This window comes from Apteryx rowi, unplaced genomic scaffold, assembly GCF_003343035.1.
Source record: "Apteryx rowi isolate R43461 unplaced genomic scaffold, aptRow1 scaffold_5, whole genome shotgun sequence".
NCBI lineage: Eukaryota > Metazoa > Chordata > Aves > Apterygiformes > Apterygidae > Apteryx > Apteryx rowi.
In genome coordinates this window covers 9,147,686-9,159,965 of record NW_020450760.1, presented here as the reverse complement: position 1 = coordinate 9,159,965, position 12,280 = coordinate 9,147,686, and the positions used below count along the sequence as shown (strand labels likewise).

Sequence of the window (12,280 nt, the reverse complement as noted above, 5' to 3'; positions counted from 1 at the left end):
TTAATCACTCTAGTCATCTGGTTTCCCAAAGTATGTGTGTTTTTTTTTTTTTCCTGTTGCTGTAGCTGTTTTAGATAAACCCCACAACAGAAAGGCTTGAGAGTTGTACTCTGATAGCTGCAGAGGTGGCTTCTATGCAATGTGTTGATGTCCTCCATCCAGTCTTACACAAAGTTGTCCACATCACATGTTGTCATAATCAGCACAGAAGCCAAAAACCACAGGGACCAAACTGCCGTCTTGCTCTTAAGTCATTTTATTGTCAATGACTGGGAAGGTTGGCAGAGCAATAAGGTAACTTCCATGTGTCACTGCCCTGTGCAGTGCATTTTTATTTGACTGAGTAAAGTATTTTGTTATTCCAGCGCTATCAACCTGAAGATCCAGTTCTTTCAAGCCCAAACATATGTTTTAAAATATGTTAAACAGGAAGATATTCAAGGTATTACCTTCACCTCAGTGTCAAAGTATATTATTTTGATAAGTTAATATATAACAAGATACTTTTTGGTTTATTAATAATGCCCATATAAATTAATGTCTAGATGATAGGCAGGCAAATGTAATTATCTTAATTAGCCTATTTTATCTTCATTAGAGATTTATTCAGTATTAACTCCATTATTTTCCCAGTATTGTTCACCATGTTTGCTAATGGTTTACTGCATAAAGGGAGGAGTGTCATTCCTTCCATTTATCTCCCTTGTCAAACAGCAATACCAGCATAGAAGTCAGACATTTGACGTTTAAATACACTTTTTTTTATTTAGGTGTATTTGCGCTTGGATCAGCCTGTAACAGCTTTAAACCTTTTCAAGCAAGGATTAGATCGATTTCCTGGAGAAGTGGCTCTTCTTTGTGGAATTGCCAGGATCTATGAGGTATGCGCATACTATACAATCTGTAATGTGGCCAAGGTTAGCTGCCTGAGCAAGAAAAAGAGCCAATCGTTCAATATACCTGTAACGTCATGAAAAATTAACTACACTAATTTCCAGTATCACTAATGCAAACCAGGTTACATTACACAAAGAAGCTACCAAAGTAATGTCAGGGAAGCCTTGCAGGCTTGTTTGTTTGACTGGTTAATCACACCAGTGAGATCCTACTTTTCCTTGTTCAGACACACAGAAGCAAGCCCACATTAAGTCAGGTGATCCAGAAGCCGTCCACGTAGCTATGTCTGCTTCATATATTTTTCATTGGACTAAAACTGCTTGAGTCACCAACAGCCTGTTGGCAGGATTAAACAGCAAGATAGTCTGCAGATCAATGCTGTCTTTATTAGTCCTGTAAGTCACTGTTAATTTCTTAAGCCAGTGAGAACAGTTGGAATGTGAATGTTTCTTAGTTTAGGAAGCAATTTTATTTTAAAGACGACTAGTTTTAAAGTAGTGCTTTTGTTTCAGGTGGGTAGCCACATATTTTGCATTTTAAAAATACGTATTTTCATATCAAGCAGCAGGCTTAAAAATTTGTGTTATACTGAGTTTTGGTAACGATGCTATTCCAAAACAAATATTTTGTTCAAAGTCATAAATTTTTTGTCTACATCCATACCTGGCGTTCTTGCCTGTTCTCATCATTCTCATCTAACCCCTAGGAATGAATCCATTTTTATGTTAAATGCTTTTTGTCCTTTAGCAAGGAAGAAAACATCTGCATAATTTTTGGAGGCCTTTCTTTCTGAATTGTTAAGCAGTTTTTAATATGGATATTATTTTGCAGAGCCATACAAAACATTACATAACCCTTTAAGGAATTCTTAAAGAGCAGTATATAGTTGACATGATACAGTTTTGCGCCGATGCCTGAGTGCAGGATTATAGCTTCATGAGCAAAGATTTATACTGCAGCACAGGACTGTTCTTGTTACCTGCACTCACAAGTGGAATATATGTATCAGGCATCTTAAGAGCTTTTCTTCTGTGTCACTACCTTTTGACAATGGAAAGAGTTGCAGACCTTTTCTTGGTTTAAAAAAAGAGCTTCTATTTATAAAGGGACTAATTTAGTATTATTTCCTTTAATCAAAGGAAGTGCTATTTTTCAGAGCTAAATGTGCATGTGCTGCTAAAATTAACTAAAAGCTTATTCTTTAGTCAGGTGGAGAGTACAGTGTATCTACAGCACATAGTTAGAAAATGTTCCTCTCTAAATGTAAAAATATTTTTGACCATTTTAATTTACTTTATTCTAATAGGGGGTGGGTCATCTCGTGACTTTCACTCCTCAAAAACAGTATGACTTTGTTTAGAGCAAAAAGTCCACCCTAATTCATCTTCCAGCTAGCATACATCCAAGCATATGTTTTGATACAATACAATTGTCTTAACTGGCACATCCTAATAAATACAAGTTTTGGTAATTAATCCATGATTCCTGTTTTCAAAGGCACATAATAATACTTCATATGCAGTTACATTCTCATTTATGGTCAAACCATTTAATGAATTAATTTACAAAGCATTAAAAATAAAAATCAATTGTACAATACTATTTATCATGGGACATTGTACCAAAAATAGCAAATACCCATTGCACATGCTAAATTTATGACCAGTATTAAAAAAAGAAACTCTTCCTGTACCAGTGGTATCCAGTTATGACAGGTGCAGCTAGCCCTGAAAAAAATCAATGAACATTCTTCTCGTGGTTGTGAGTATGTCACTTGTGGAGATGCCAATTGGTGATGTTGCATTGATCAGAGAACAGTAACAGCATATATAATTAATCTCAGGTAGTTAAGTACTGTACAGGGCACAGATCAAGCACTCTGTAGATTGTCATTTTAACAAGTTTCATAATAAAAATTAGTGATACAAAGTAGAATTAATCTTATTTTTTCCCCATTGTATAGGAAATGAACAATATCTCCTCAGCTGCAGAGTACTACAAAGAAGTCTTAAAACAAGACAATACTCATGTGGAAGCCATTGCATGTATTGGCAGTAACCATTTTTATTCAGACCAGCCCGAGATAGCTCTGCGGTTTTATAGGTATCTAAACTTGGAGGGGAGGGGGGGATCAGGGAGTAGGAAGCTGGACACATAGGAGGGTAATGTAAAGGGTTGATTTTTTTATGCTGATAGCAAAATAAGAGTATTAGGAGATAGGCATGGAAAGATAAGCAAGCATTTGGAGAAATATCACCATATAATCAGCATACCAACTTATGCATCTTCTCTACCAGTGGTAGTTACATCTCTTTTAAAAACTTGTAATCATTGCATGCAAAGTGTGCAGAAGTATCAACATAGAAGATTACCAAAATAGTTGATTATCTGATTAATAAACAAGAAATGATCTTTCACAGCATGAGGCCTTTCTCAATTTCATTTGCATTTGGGAAGCCCGTGGACTTTCTATTTAGCCCTTTGAAAAGGAGCAGTCTTTGAAAAGCTCCATTTAAAGTCATGTGCAAAGTGACCACAGAATCCCTTGCTTGAATGTGGGCTGGTGTTCCCCCCATGCTTTACTGAAAGCAATAAAAAGACAGTGTTAAACCATGCTACTTACTTTTCATCTGAATACAGTCAGAGTGTAAAGGAGCCTGACTCATGTTGCCAAGTCTAAGAGCAGATGAAGTCAATGTAAGCACTGCCATGTCATTTCTGTAGTACCTGAGCTCTTCTATGCTTTAGGTTCACAAATAGACAGCCATGCTGCACAAAGCAGCCCAATTTTTCTCTGGCCCTCTTAGCACACCTGTTTTTCCTGTAAATATTAATAAACAGAATTTTTATAAAACATCTCCATCCTAAAACACACATTAAACAATCTATTTGAATCAAAATCTGTGGGTTATGCTTTAAATATAATATTAAAGTAGATTTGTATACTAAATGTACTAGTAGTGATTAGAGTAGTGCTGTAGGACAGGAATCAAGCAAAAAAAAAGAAATCTGAGGAGTTATTATAAAAGTAACTACAAAAAGTTACGGCTTGATTAAGGTTAAGGGATTGGAGAGGAGAGATGGAGAAAGAGGGAGTCTGCATACAGCTCTGACTTTAACAGTAAAGTCAGATCATGTGGCACAGTCAAAAACCCAAAGGTTTTCTGATTTACACAGAGAATGTTTTGCACAACTTTGATTCTACTAATCAAAAATGCCCTGCACTGCCCTTCAAGAAATCTTTACCAAGTGTAAGACTGTAACAAAAAAGTCTGAAATAGCAAAATAATGTACTTGGCTATTGCACCCTTGGGGGACTGGGAAAAGGGAGAAGAGAATTTCATCATTTAGAATAGAACCTATATATATAATTAATCCAAAAAATAGATTTAACAAATATTTTCTCTCAATATAGACGGCTCCTGCAGATGGGTGTTTACAACTGCCAGCTTTTTAACAATCTTGGCCTCTGTTGCTTCTATGCCCAGCAATATGATATGACACTAACTTCATTTGAACGTGCACTTTCTTTGGCTGATAATGAGGAGGAGACAGCAGATGTGTGGTACAACTTGGGACACGTGGCTGTGGTATGAAAAAATATTAACAACTTTTCTGAATAAATATTTTACAAAATGAAAAAGTAACTGGAAAAAGAGTAGCTTGGAAGTAATCATTGCCCTAGCTTGAAATAAAGTACAAAAACTGATATAGTACAAGATAAAGTAAAGTACAGTATAAATTTAATTAAGGGGTTATTTGCACTTTCAGAAAGAGAAAGAAGCAAGAGAAGAGTTCTGTACATCTTCACAGAATGTGGCTTCCTCCTGCTAAAAGATACTCCCTCCGCACTCTCTTTAACCTTCCTTTCCAAAAATTTGCAACTCGTACAAGACCCTTGAGGGCCTTTGTTGCAACATAAGCTAATTTGACAAAAAAATAATTCAAAATATTTTGGGTTTTATTTGATGTGGAGTATTAGGTGGATTCTGTTGCCATAAAAATACATATTCAACAGCATGTTGCAGACATTAAAGTGCTACACACATTATAGTTGAGAGGGCAAGTTCCTCTGCCTTATACACAGCAATAGAAATATTTTGTAACTGTGTGATAAAAATTGTTAACTTCCTACACTAATTTACATTCATTGCCCATTTTTGCAGATGTTCTTCTAGAAGTTGTGTTAGATTTCTCTTTAGCTGCATGCCCAGAATAAGGTTACCAAATAATTTTTTGATAGCTTCCAAATATGAGTTCCATTCAGATGCTGATTATGTTTTAACTTAAGTCAGTGAGAAACTCACCTGTTCATCTTGACTGTACTGGAACTAGGATAAACACATTAATTTATACTGCCTAAGCACTCAAATTTGAACTGATGTGCATGTATTTTTCAGCATTTGTCACTTTTAATGTTTGACCTGATGCTGTATCAGTCTTAGTCATAAAACCAGAGCTTTAAAGAGTAGTCAGTTCCTCAAAACAGAAAGTTTTATCCCCATTAATTTTAACCATCTAAAAGCTAGGCTTATATGCTCCTTTTTAATCTGCGTAGAGACAGAGAGAGGCAAGATGATTCTCCCTCTGGACATGTCTCTGGGTGTTTCTTTTGACTATATAGGGTAGCATATAGCTTAATCTTTAGATGACACTTTAGTCATCTAGAAGTTAAATTAGATGAAGTGAATCTCATTTGGATCATGGCTGTTTGTGTTGGAGAGAGAAAATTCTTTTTGGTTAAAGAATAAGAAGCATATGAGAGGAACTGGGAAGAAAGCGCATATGGTTCTAATCAGCATGTTTTTATTGAGATTTATATTCCATGGCAGTACATATGGATGAAAAGATACTAAAGACAACAAAACAGACATGTTGTTTCAAATCTTTTGACAAATTAAAATACAATCTTACTTTTAGGGGATAGGAGATCTGAATCTGGCTTACCAGTGTTTCAAGCTGACATTAGTTAACAATAACAACCATGCAGAGGCTTACAACAACTTGGCTGTGCTGGAAATGCGAAAAGGTCACATTGAGCAGGTTGGTATTAAATCTCAGCCTAAGCAGAATGCTTCCTTTGGCTCTTTTGTACTTAACAAGCATGTCCTTTCCCTGAGATGGAGGCATCATGTGAGTCTCTAGCTCACTATTCCAGGCAAACAACATGGATAAATTTTATGCTTGTTTCAATGTAACCTCCACATCCTCAGGTCATCCCCCATGAAGTTCCCCAGATGAAGTTCAGTTTTAGTTTCGGTTTCATGGTCAGTCAGTTTACAGACATGTAAATCCCAGGTGGCATTTATATCCAGTTATAGCTGGGGAGGTGGTGATTGCTAATAATTAGGACTGGATAGCCCTTCCGTTACAATTGTTTCCAACCTTCCTAGTTTTCAGCTTAAAATTTTCTGTTTTCTTCCATTGTATCACATGTATCATAAAAATTCAGAGTCATCATGGCAATAAAAGTATGCATAGAAGAATGAACACATGTGAAGATATTTTGCTTATTTTGGATTTTATTTTATTTCACAATGTTATTCCTAAATATTATGTGTACTCAAAGTTACTGGACTGAGGAAGTTTTAATAAGTTCTTATCTCAGCCTTCCCAAATAGGTTACAGATATCTTTGTTATTAAAAGATCTGATATGTTCCCAAACTTTTTAGTAGTTTTTAATACTACTAACTTGCTAGTCAGAAAGAAGAGTGACTGCTGGTGCCAACTGACTGGATTGTTTAGTGTTTAACAGAGTACTGTCAATCTTGACAGCTTCAAAAAGGATCCCTTAATGGTTTGTTTAAAAATCCACCCCAGTCCCAAACATTTTTTCTCTCTTTCTTTCATGGGAGAAAGATTTTACTGTCATTTCTGCAGAAGTCTGGACAAATTAGGCTGAGCAAACCAGAATGCTGGGTCATTTGGGAGATTGGATAGTCACACACACATCTCTCCATCCTTCAGTTCTCCCTGCAGCCCTGAGGAAAGAGAGCAAGGAAAACTCTGCTCTCCAGACACTGTGGTGGGCAGGACTCTTGGCAATTTCAATCCCTTGCCAGCACACAGGATCAAATTGGCAGGGAGAGTAAAGCAGAGGCATAATATTTAATGTATTTTGCTTTACCTAGTTACCTAGTTCACCTTGATCTCACAGTGTTTTTTTAAGCTACTAGGAAGTGTGAAAACAATGTGTGAAAACAGTGTAAAGGCTTTCATTACAAATTTAGAATGTGAAGATCATGTCAGTTAGCTTTTCAGGGATGCTTATGATTCTGCATCATTAATACCCAGTGCTTTAAATAGCAGTAGGAAAATACAGTAGGATTTTAAATTCTTTTTGTTAATGAATATATTCTGTTTCATATTTAGAACTGAATTGCCTGACTATATATGGTCCCAACACAGCCCTTTTAACTCAGCCAAGAGTTTTACTCATTTCAGTCCTATTAAATTGTATTATGCCTAGATGTACTAGAGGTATAACTTTTATGTAGTTGAAGATGGCTTTATTATTAAAGGCTTATACACAACCCAGTATGATTTCTTTAGAGCATGAAGAAAGATGCATTAGCTTCTTGTCACCCACCCTCCCTCCCTCACATATTTCACTACATTTTTGTTTTTTTTCCTCTGCATAGGCAAGAGCTTTGCTACAGACTGCTTCATCTTTAGCACCTCATATGTATGAGCCCCATTTTAATTTTGCAACACTCTCAGAGAAGGTAATGCACTATCCTATTCTTGTAATCTAAAAATTGAGCCTTTGATGGAATGGTTGGGTTTTATTATTATTATTATTATTATTTTAAAGAATCCAAATAGGTAAGACAAAAGAATACAGAGTGCCTAAACTCAAGATAAAACTAAAGTTATATTTTCATTTTAATACCCAGCAGCTTTGAGTGAAAGCAGTCATTCAAATGTTTGCTTTTGAGAATAAGTGAAGCCAACTCATATAATTATATATAACAATATATTTAACAACTTATATAACTATACAGGAATTTTAGTATTTCTCCAAATGTGCAGAAGATTAACAATTCCATCTACAGTCTTTACAATCATTGGCTTTTTCAGAACATGAAGTGAATGGTATCAGGTGATTTATCAGTAATGATAGAAAGAATATCAATTGTTCAGTCCATGATCTTAGTGATCTCAAAAGGAAATTCTCTTCAGCTTTATGACCTTTGAATTTTGTGTGTTAATAATTTCTTTCATAAGGGGTGCCTCAGATACTGAATTAACATTGTATCTGACATTCTTATTCCTATTAATAAGGAGAAACTTGTATAAGTCCTAAAATTTTACAAGAAGAAATTACTTCTTTGCTTGTGCCTACACCTTAAATATTCTGTTATGAGTGTATGCTGTGTGGGCAGCCCAGCTCCTACAGATACTGAAGTACATGCGTCAAGAAGAGAACAACCCATTAATTTGTAAGCATATCCTCTCCATTGTGAAACATAAGATGGTTTTGGAATAATTGCGTTTTATACTTACAGATTAAGGGGCAAATCCTAGTCTGTAAATGGCCTATTAGGTAGTTTTTGCACAGAGGAACTGCACAGGCTCTGGGAGAAGACAGATGCAGCTTGCAATATTGCTTTATGCAGCTTGCTAACGCAGTCCACATATTCAGTGTAAGGCCATGGTTTACAAGACGTAAACACTCTGGCCAGTACCCCGGGTTTCTTCCCCTGCAGAGAATTCTTGCCACACTGTAGCTTTGTGGTCACTTGCACACAGGCAACCCAGCTCTCCTACTACAGCTTTCTGTAGCTTTTTCCTATCCATCCAGGAGCTGAGTTCCCAAATGTTTTGGTCCTTTTTTGCTGAACCCCCCCCTTCTGAGATGCACTTCTTATGTACACTTCCCCTTCCAAAAACGATTGCTATTTTGGAAAAAATAAATAAGATTCCCTAAGTAGGGAACCATGTGGAAGCATGCTTCTAAAAGCAGGAGAATAGCAGCATACAGCTCATCAGCTCTGTAATACGATCATGCTCTTCTCCTTGATGAAGCAGGAAATCACAGGGAGTTGCTGCCTTTACAAAAGCAAAGTACTGCTGATTGGCTCTATCTTGTCTTTGTGTAGAACAACACTCATATTGAGTTTAAAATCTTTAATTTTTTTATTTCTCCTTGCTTCAAGCACTGGGCATGATGTACCTTGTTGTACAGTCTCCAAAAAGTTGAGTAAGGGTGTATAAAAGTCACTGTCTTGATGAACCCCTCCCCTTCAAATCACACAGCTGTCTTTTTCTCCCCATCCCTTGAAGTTTGTCCCCTTCCCTTGAAGGGAGAGGGAAGACATAACACTAAGTTTGAAAGCCTCCATACTGTACCAGGGTCATTTGTTCAGTCTCAGGACCTATGTTTAAACATTTGTGAATATCAGAAATGTACTGTACAGAATACATGGCATAAATATTGCAGTGCTTGGCTCTGTAAAATGAGTTTGTTTCTCTTACAGATTGGAGATCTTCAAAGGAGTTACATAGCTGCTCAGAAGTCAGAGGAAGCATTTCCAGACCATGTTGATACACAACAGCTCCTCAAACAGTTGAAAGAGCACTTTGCTATGCTCTGATGACATATTTTTTATTGTGTAAAAACAATTCAAAATCAGCCAGAATTGATGTCTAGTACATTAAAAAAAAAAAAAAACCTCAAAGTAAACAGATATACTGTACTTAATCCGTCCCTGTGGCAAAACCTGTGCTTTTGAGTAGCAGGAAAGATTTAAGAATCCTAATTAGTTTGTGTCATCTTTAAACGTATCACTTTTTGAAATGCAGCCAGAACACATGTTGCAACTATATACAAGAGCGAGTGTAATAGTGGCAAGATACTGCCACTGGGACAGCTTTGAAATAGTTGTCTGGTATAATAGCAAGTAAGTCTCCATTTAATATTAATGAACTTTTTAAAGAATTTGTTCTGACTTTTCTGCAGAAAAAAGTGTTTTTAAATATTCATGTGTGACAATCTGTCAGGCAGTATGGAGTAAGAATACTTCATAATTGGTCTTCGAACCTGGCTTTTGATACTGTGCTTTCTTACTGAACATTAAGTTTTAAAACTGAAGTACTTAAAATGCGTTTAAAATACACATGCAAAGCAGAAGTTCATCTATTACTTGTTGTACCACAGGAATGAAATAAATTCCAGTTTGTATAGTTTGTCTCCTTTGTTTATATAAATTAAAATTACATCCTTATTGCCTTGAAAAGTCAGAGATCTTGAAGTATTTTGAAAGACTCAGCAGAACTGATACTAAATAGCACAGTAATAGCTTCTCTCCCAAGAAGAAAGTGCAATCTTCATTTCAGCAAGGGAAAAGGGTGCTTAGAAGCTTGCAGTGGTAAGTACTAACCATTGAGAACAAGACATTGAATGTGGTGGCACAGGTAACCACCCAAAAGCGTGGTTGCTAAATAACTAAGTAAATCTGTGTCACTGCAGCAACACTACTGAGAGCAGCAAAAATCCAAAGACTTTGTCTCAGTCACATATCTCTGTGTTCTAACTAAACCAGATACATTTGCATGATTTCCCAACCTGACCTTTTAAAAAGACCTTTAAGAAATGTGGGATGTTAAGATATTCTAAAATGGCACATCCTGAAACTGGCCTTTAAAATCTTGTCATGCTTCTGTGATACTTAAAGGATTCTCTTGGTTTAGGGAGCAGCCCTAAACATGGTTGTGATTGTCGTCTTCCTCTTCTTTCTACTATTCATGGCTTCTCCACCCTCATCTTTCTATGACTGTTGTAGCTGGTAAAGGTAGATACTGGAAAGCTTAGAGACATGTAGCCACAGGCTGCCTTACAAAGCAGTCTATAGGTGATGGAGTTAGCAACACTATAATAAACTGGTGACACAACATGTGAAATGCAGAAACAACGTTATTGGATAAATAGATGCAGCATTTTTAATGGAAGTGTTACTTTTTTCCACATTGTGTTTATATTGTCAGAATTTTGTCACAAACAAATTAAGAGAGAAAGTTATAGGAACTTTCATTAGCTAATTAAGATCCTATTTTTCTGCTAGAAAGGAAGCAATTGTAAGGAAGTTCCATCCTTTGATCTACTGCAGTTATGTCTTTCCAGCTGGTGGTGCTAAGGAAGCTATCAAACAACATGAACATGTTTGTCTTAGCAGTTTATGCACAACTGTTGAGAGTTTGAGTGTCATGTTATTAGTTCAAATTGTTTTTAAATTTGCATAGTAAGATTATTTCTACGTGAATTAGAACAGAGACTAATAACATAACTTCAGTTTTTAATCCTCTGTGTGGCAGCTCAATAGTTCCTCATAAACGCATATAAGATCCCACTTGTTGTGATCACCCCTCAAATTAATGATCTGAATAGCTCTTCCTTTTAGCAAACTATACTGCTTAGAATATAGAACTGACATGATTAGTATGTTAGTATTGGACTATGTGTGGAGATTGAGAGGGGAAAGGCCAATACATGGTAAGAAATTCTTCACAGAAGATTCTTATGTTTTAAAAAACCACACAAACAAATTTCTACATAGGGACCTAAAAAGATTTTAATCCTTAATGTGTAGCATCTGCAAGCCATTCCAAATTTATCTTATGTGGTGTATTTTGATTGCCACAAAAGGCAGTAGCTATTTGTTTTGTTGACCTTTTACAACCCAAAGCAAGGGTATTACAATGCTTTTTTCATGACTAGCATACACACAAATTAAATCAAATGTGATAATGAGAACAGCACCACAATGAAAGAACAGATGAACGAGCAGGCTGTTTGTCGTGGAAGAATCTTTCGATTTTGTTTTATGTTAATTCAATGCGAGCTCCAGTGAACAGATGAATCGGCAGGCCCTGGGGCAAACTGCCTTCGGTTAATTTAGTACGACATAGCATAACACACTGCATCAGAATCTGTATTCATCTCTGTGGTAGAATCATGTTAGGACAGCGTGACCTTAATAGTGTAAGCAGCATTTCTCTAACATAGAAATAATTTTTTCTCCTAACCTGTAGCATAGCCCCAGCTGCGTCAAGCCAGCATTTATAAAGCCCTTTGGGAGTAAAAGATAAAATATAATAAGGAAACACAAACAATTTTTTATCTACTGTGGAGGTGATATCCGCAACAATGTAGCCTGGAAGGAAGCTCAAAACAGAGTGCTAGGAGATCTTAAAGTTTGTACATCTCTTCAGGAAAGGTCTGCTGCTGTTAACCCCAGTCCCAGTTGGTCTTTAGATGGGGTTCTTTCTGATGGATGAATCCATTTAAAAGTTGATAATGAACGGTTAGGATTATGACTGGATTTGGATTATTCTGCAAGATGTCATGGAAAAGTCTAAGCCATAGTCCCAGCCTCAAAACTG

At 36.3% G+C, this 12,280-nt stretch overlaps 1 protein-coding gene across 6 annotated transcripts in view; it reads left to right on the top strand.

Annotated features, from left to right (window-relative positions):
- TTC8 (tetratricopeptide repeat domain 8) overlaps window positions 1-10,084 on the top strand; it is a 36,051-nt gene extending 25,967 nt beyond the window's left edge. For all 6 annotated transcript variants that reach the window (XM_026079668.1, XM_026079666.1, XM_026079665.1 and 3 more), the window contains 6 exons: window positions 771-881; window positions 2,861-3,000; window positions 4,313-4,487; window positions 5,818-5,940; window positions 7,540-7,623; window positions 9,379-10,084. In XM_026079668.1, the coding sequence (XP_025935453.1) occupies window positions 771-881; window positions 2,861-3,000; window positions 4,313-4,487; window positions 5,818-5,940; window positions 7,540-7,623; window positions 9,379-9,495 (750 nt within the window). In that variant the 3' untranslated portion in view covers window positions 9,496-10,084. The remainder of the gene's footprint in view (window positions 1-770; window positions 882-2,860; window positions 3,001-4,312; window positions 4,488-5,817; window positions 5,941-7,539; window positions 7,624-9,378) is intronic.
- Window positions 10,085-12,280: the final 2,196 nt, after the last annotated feature.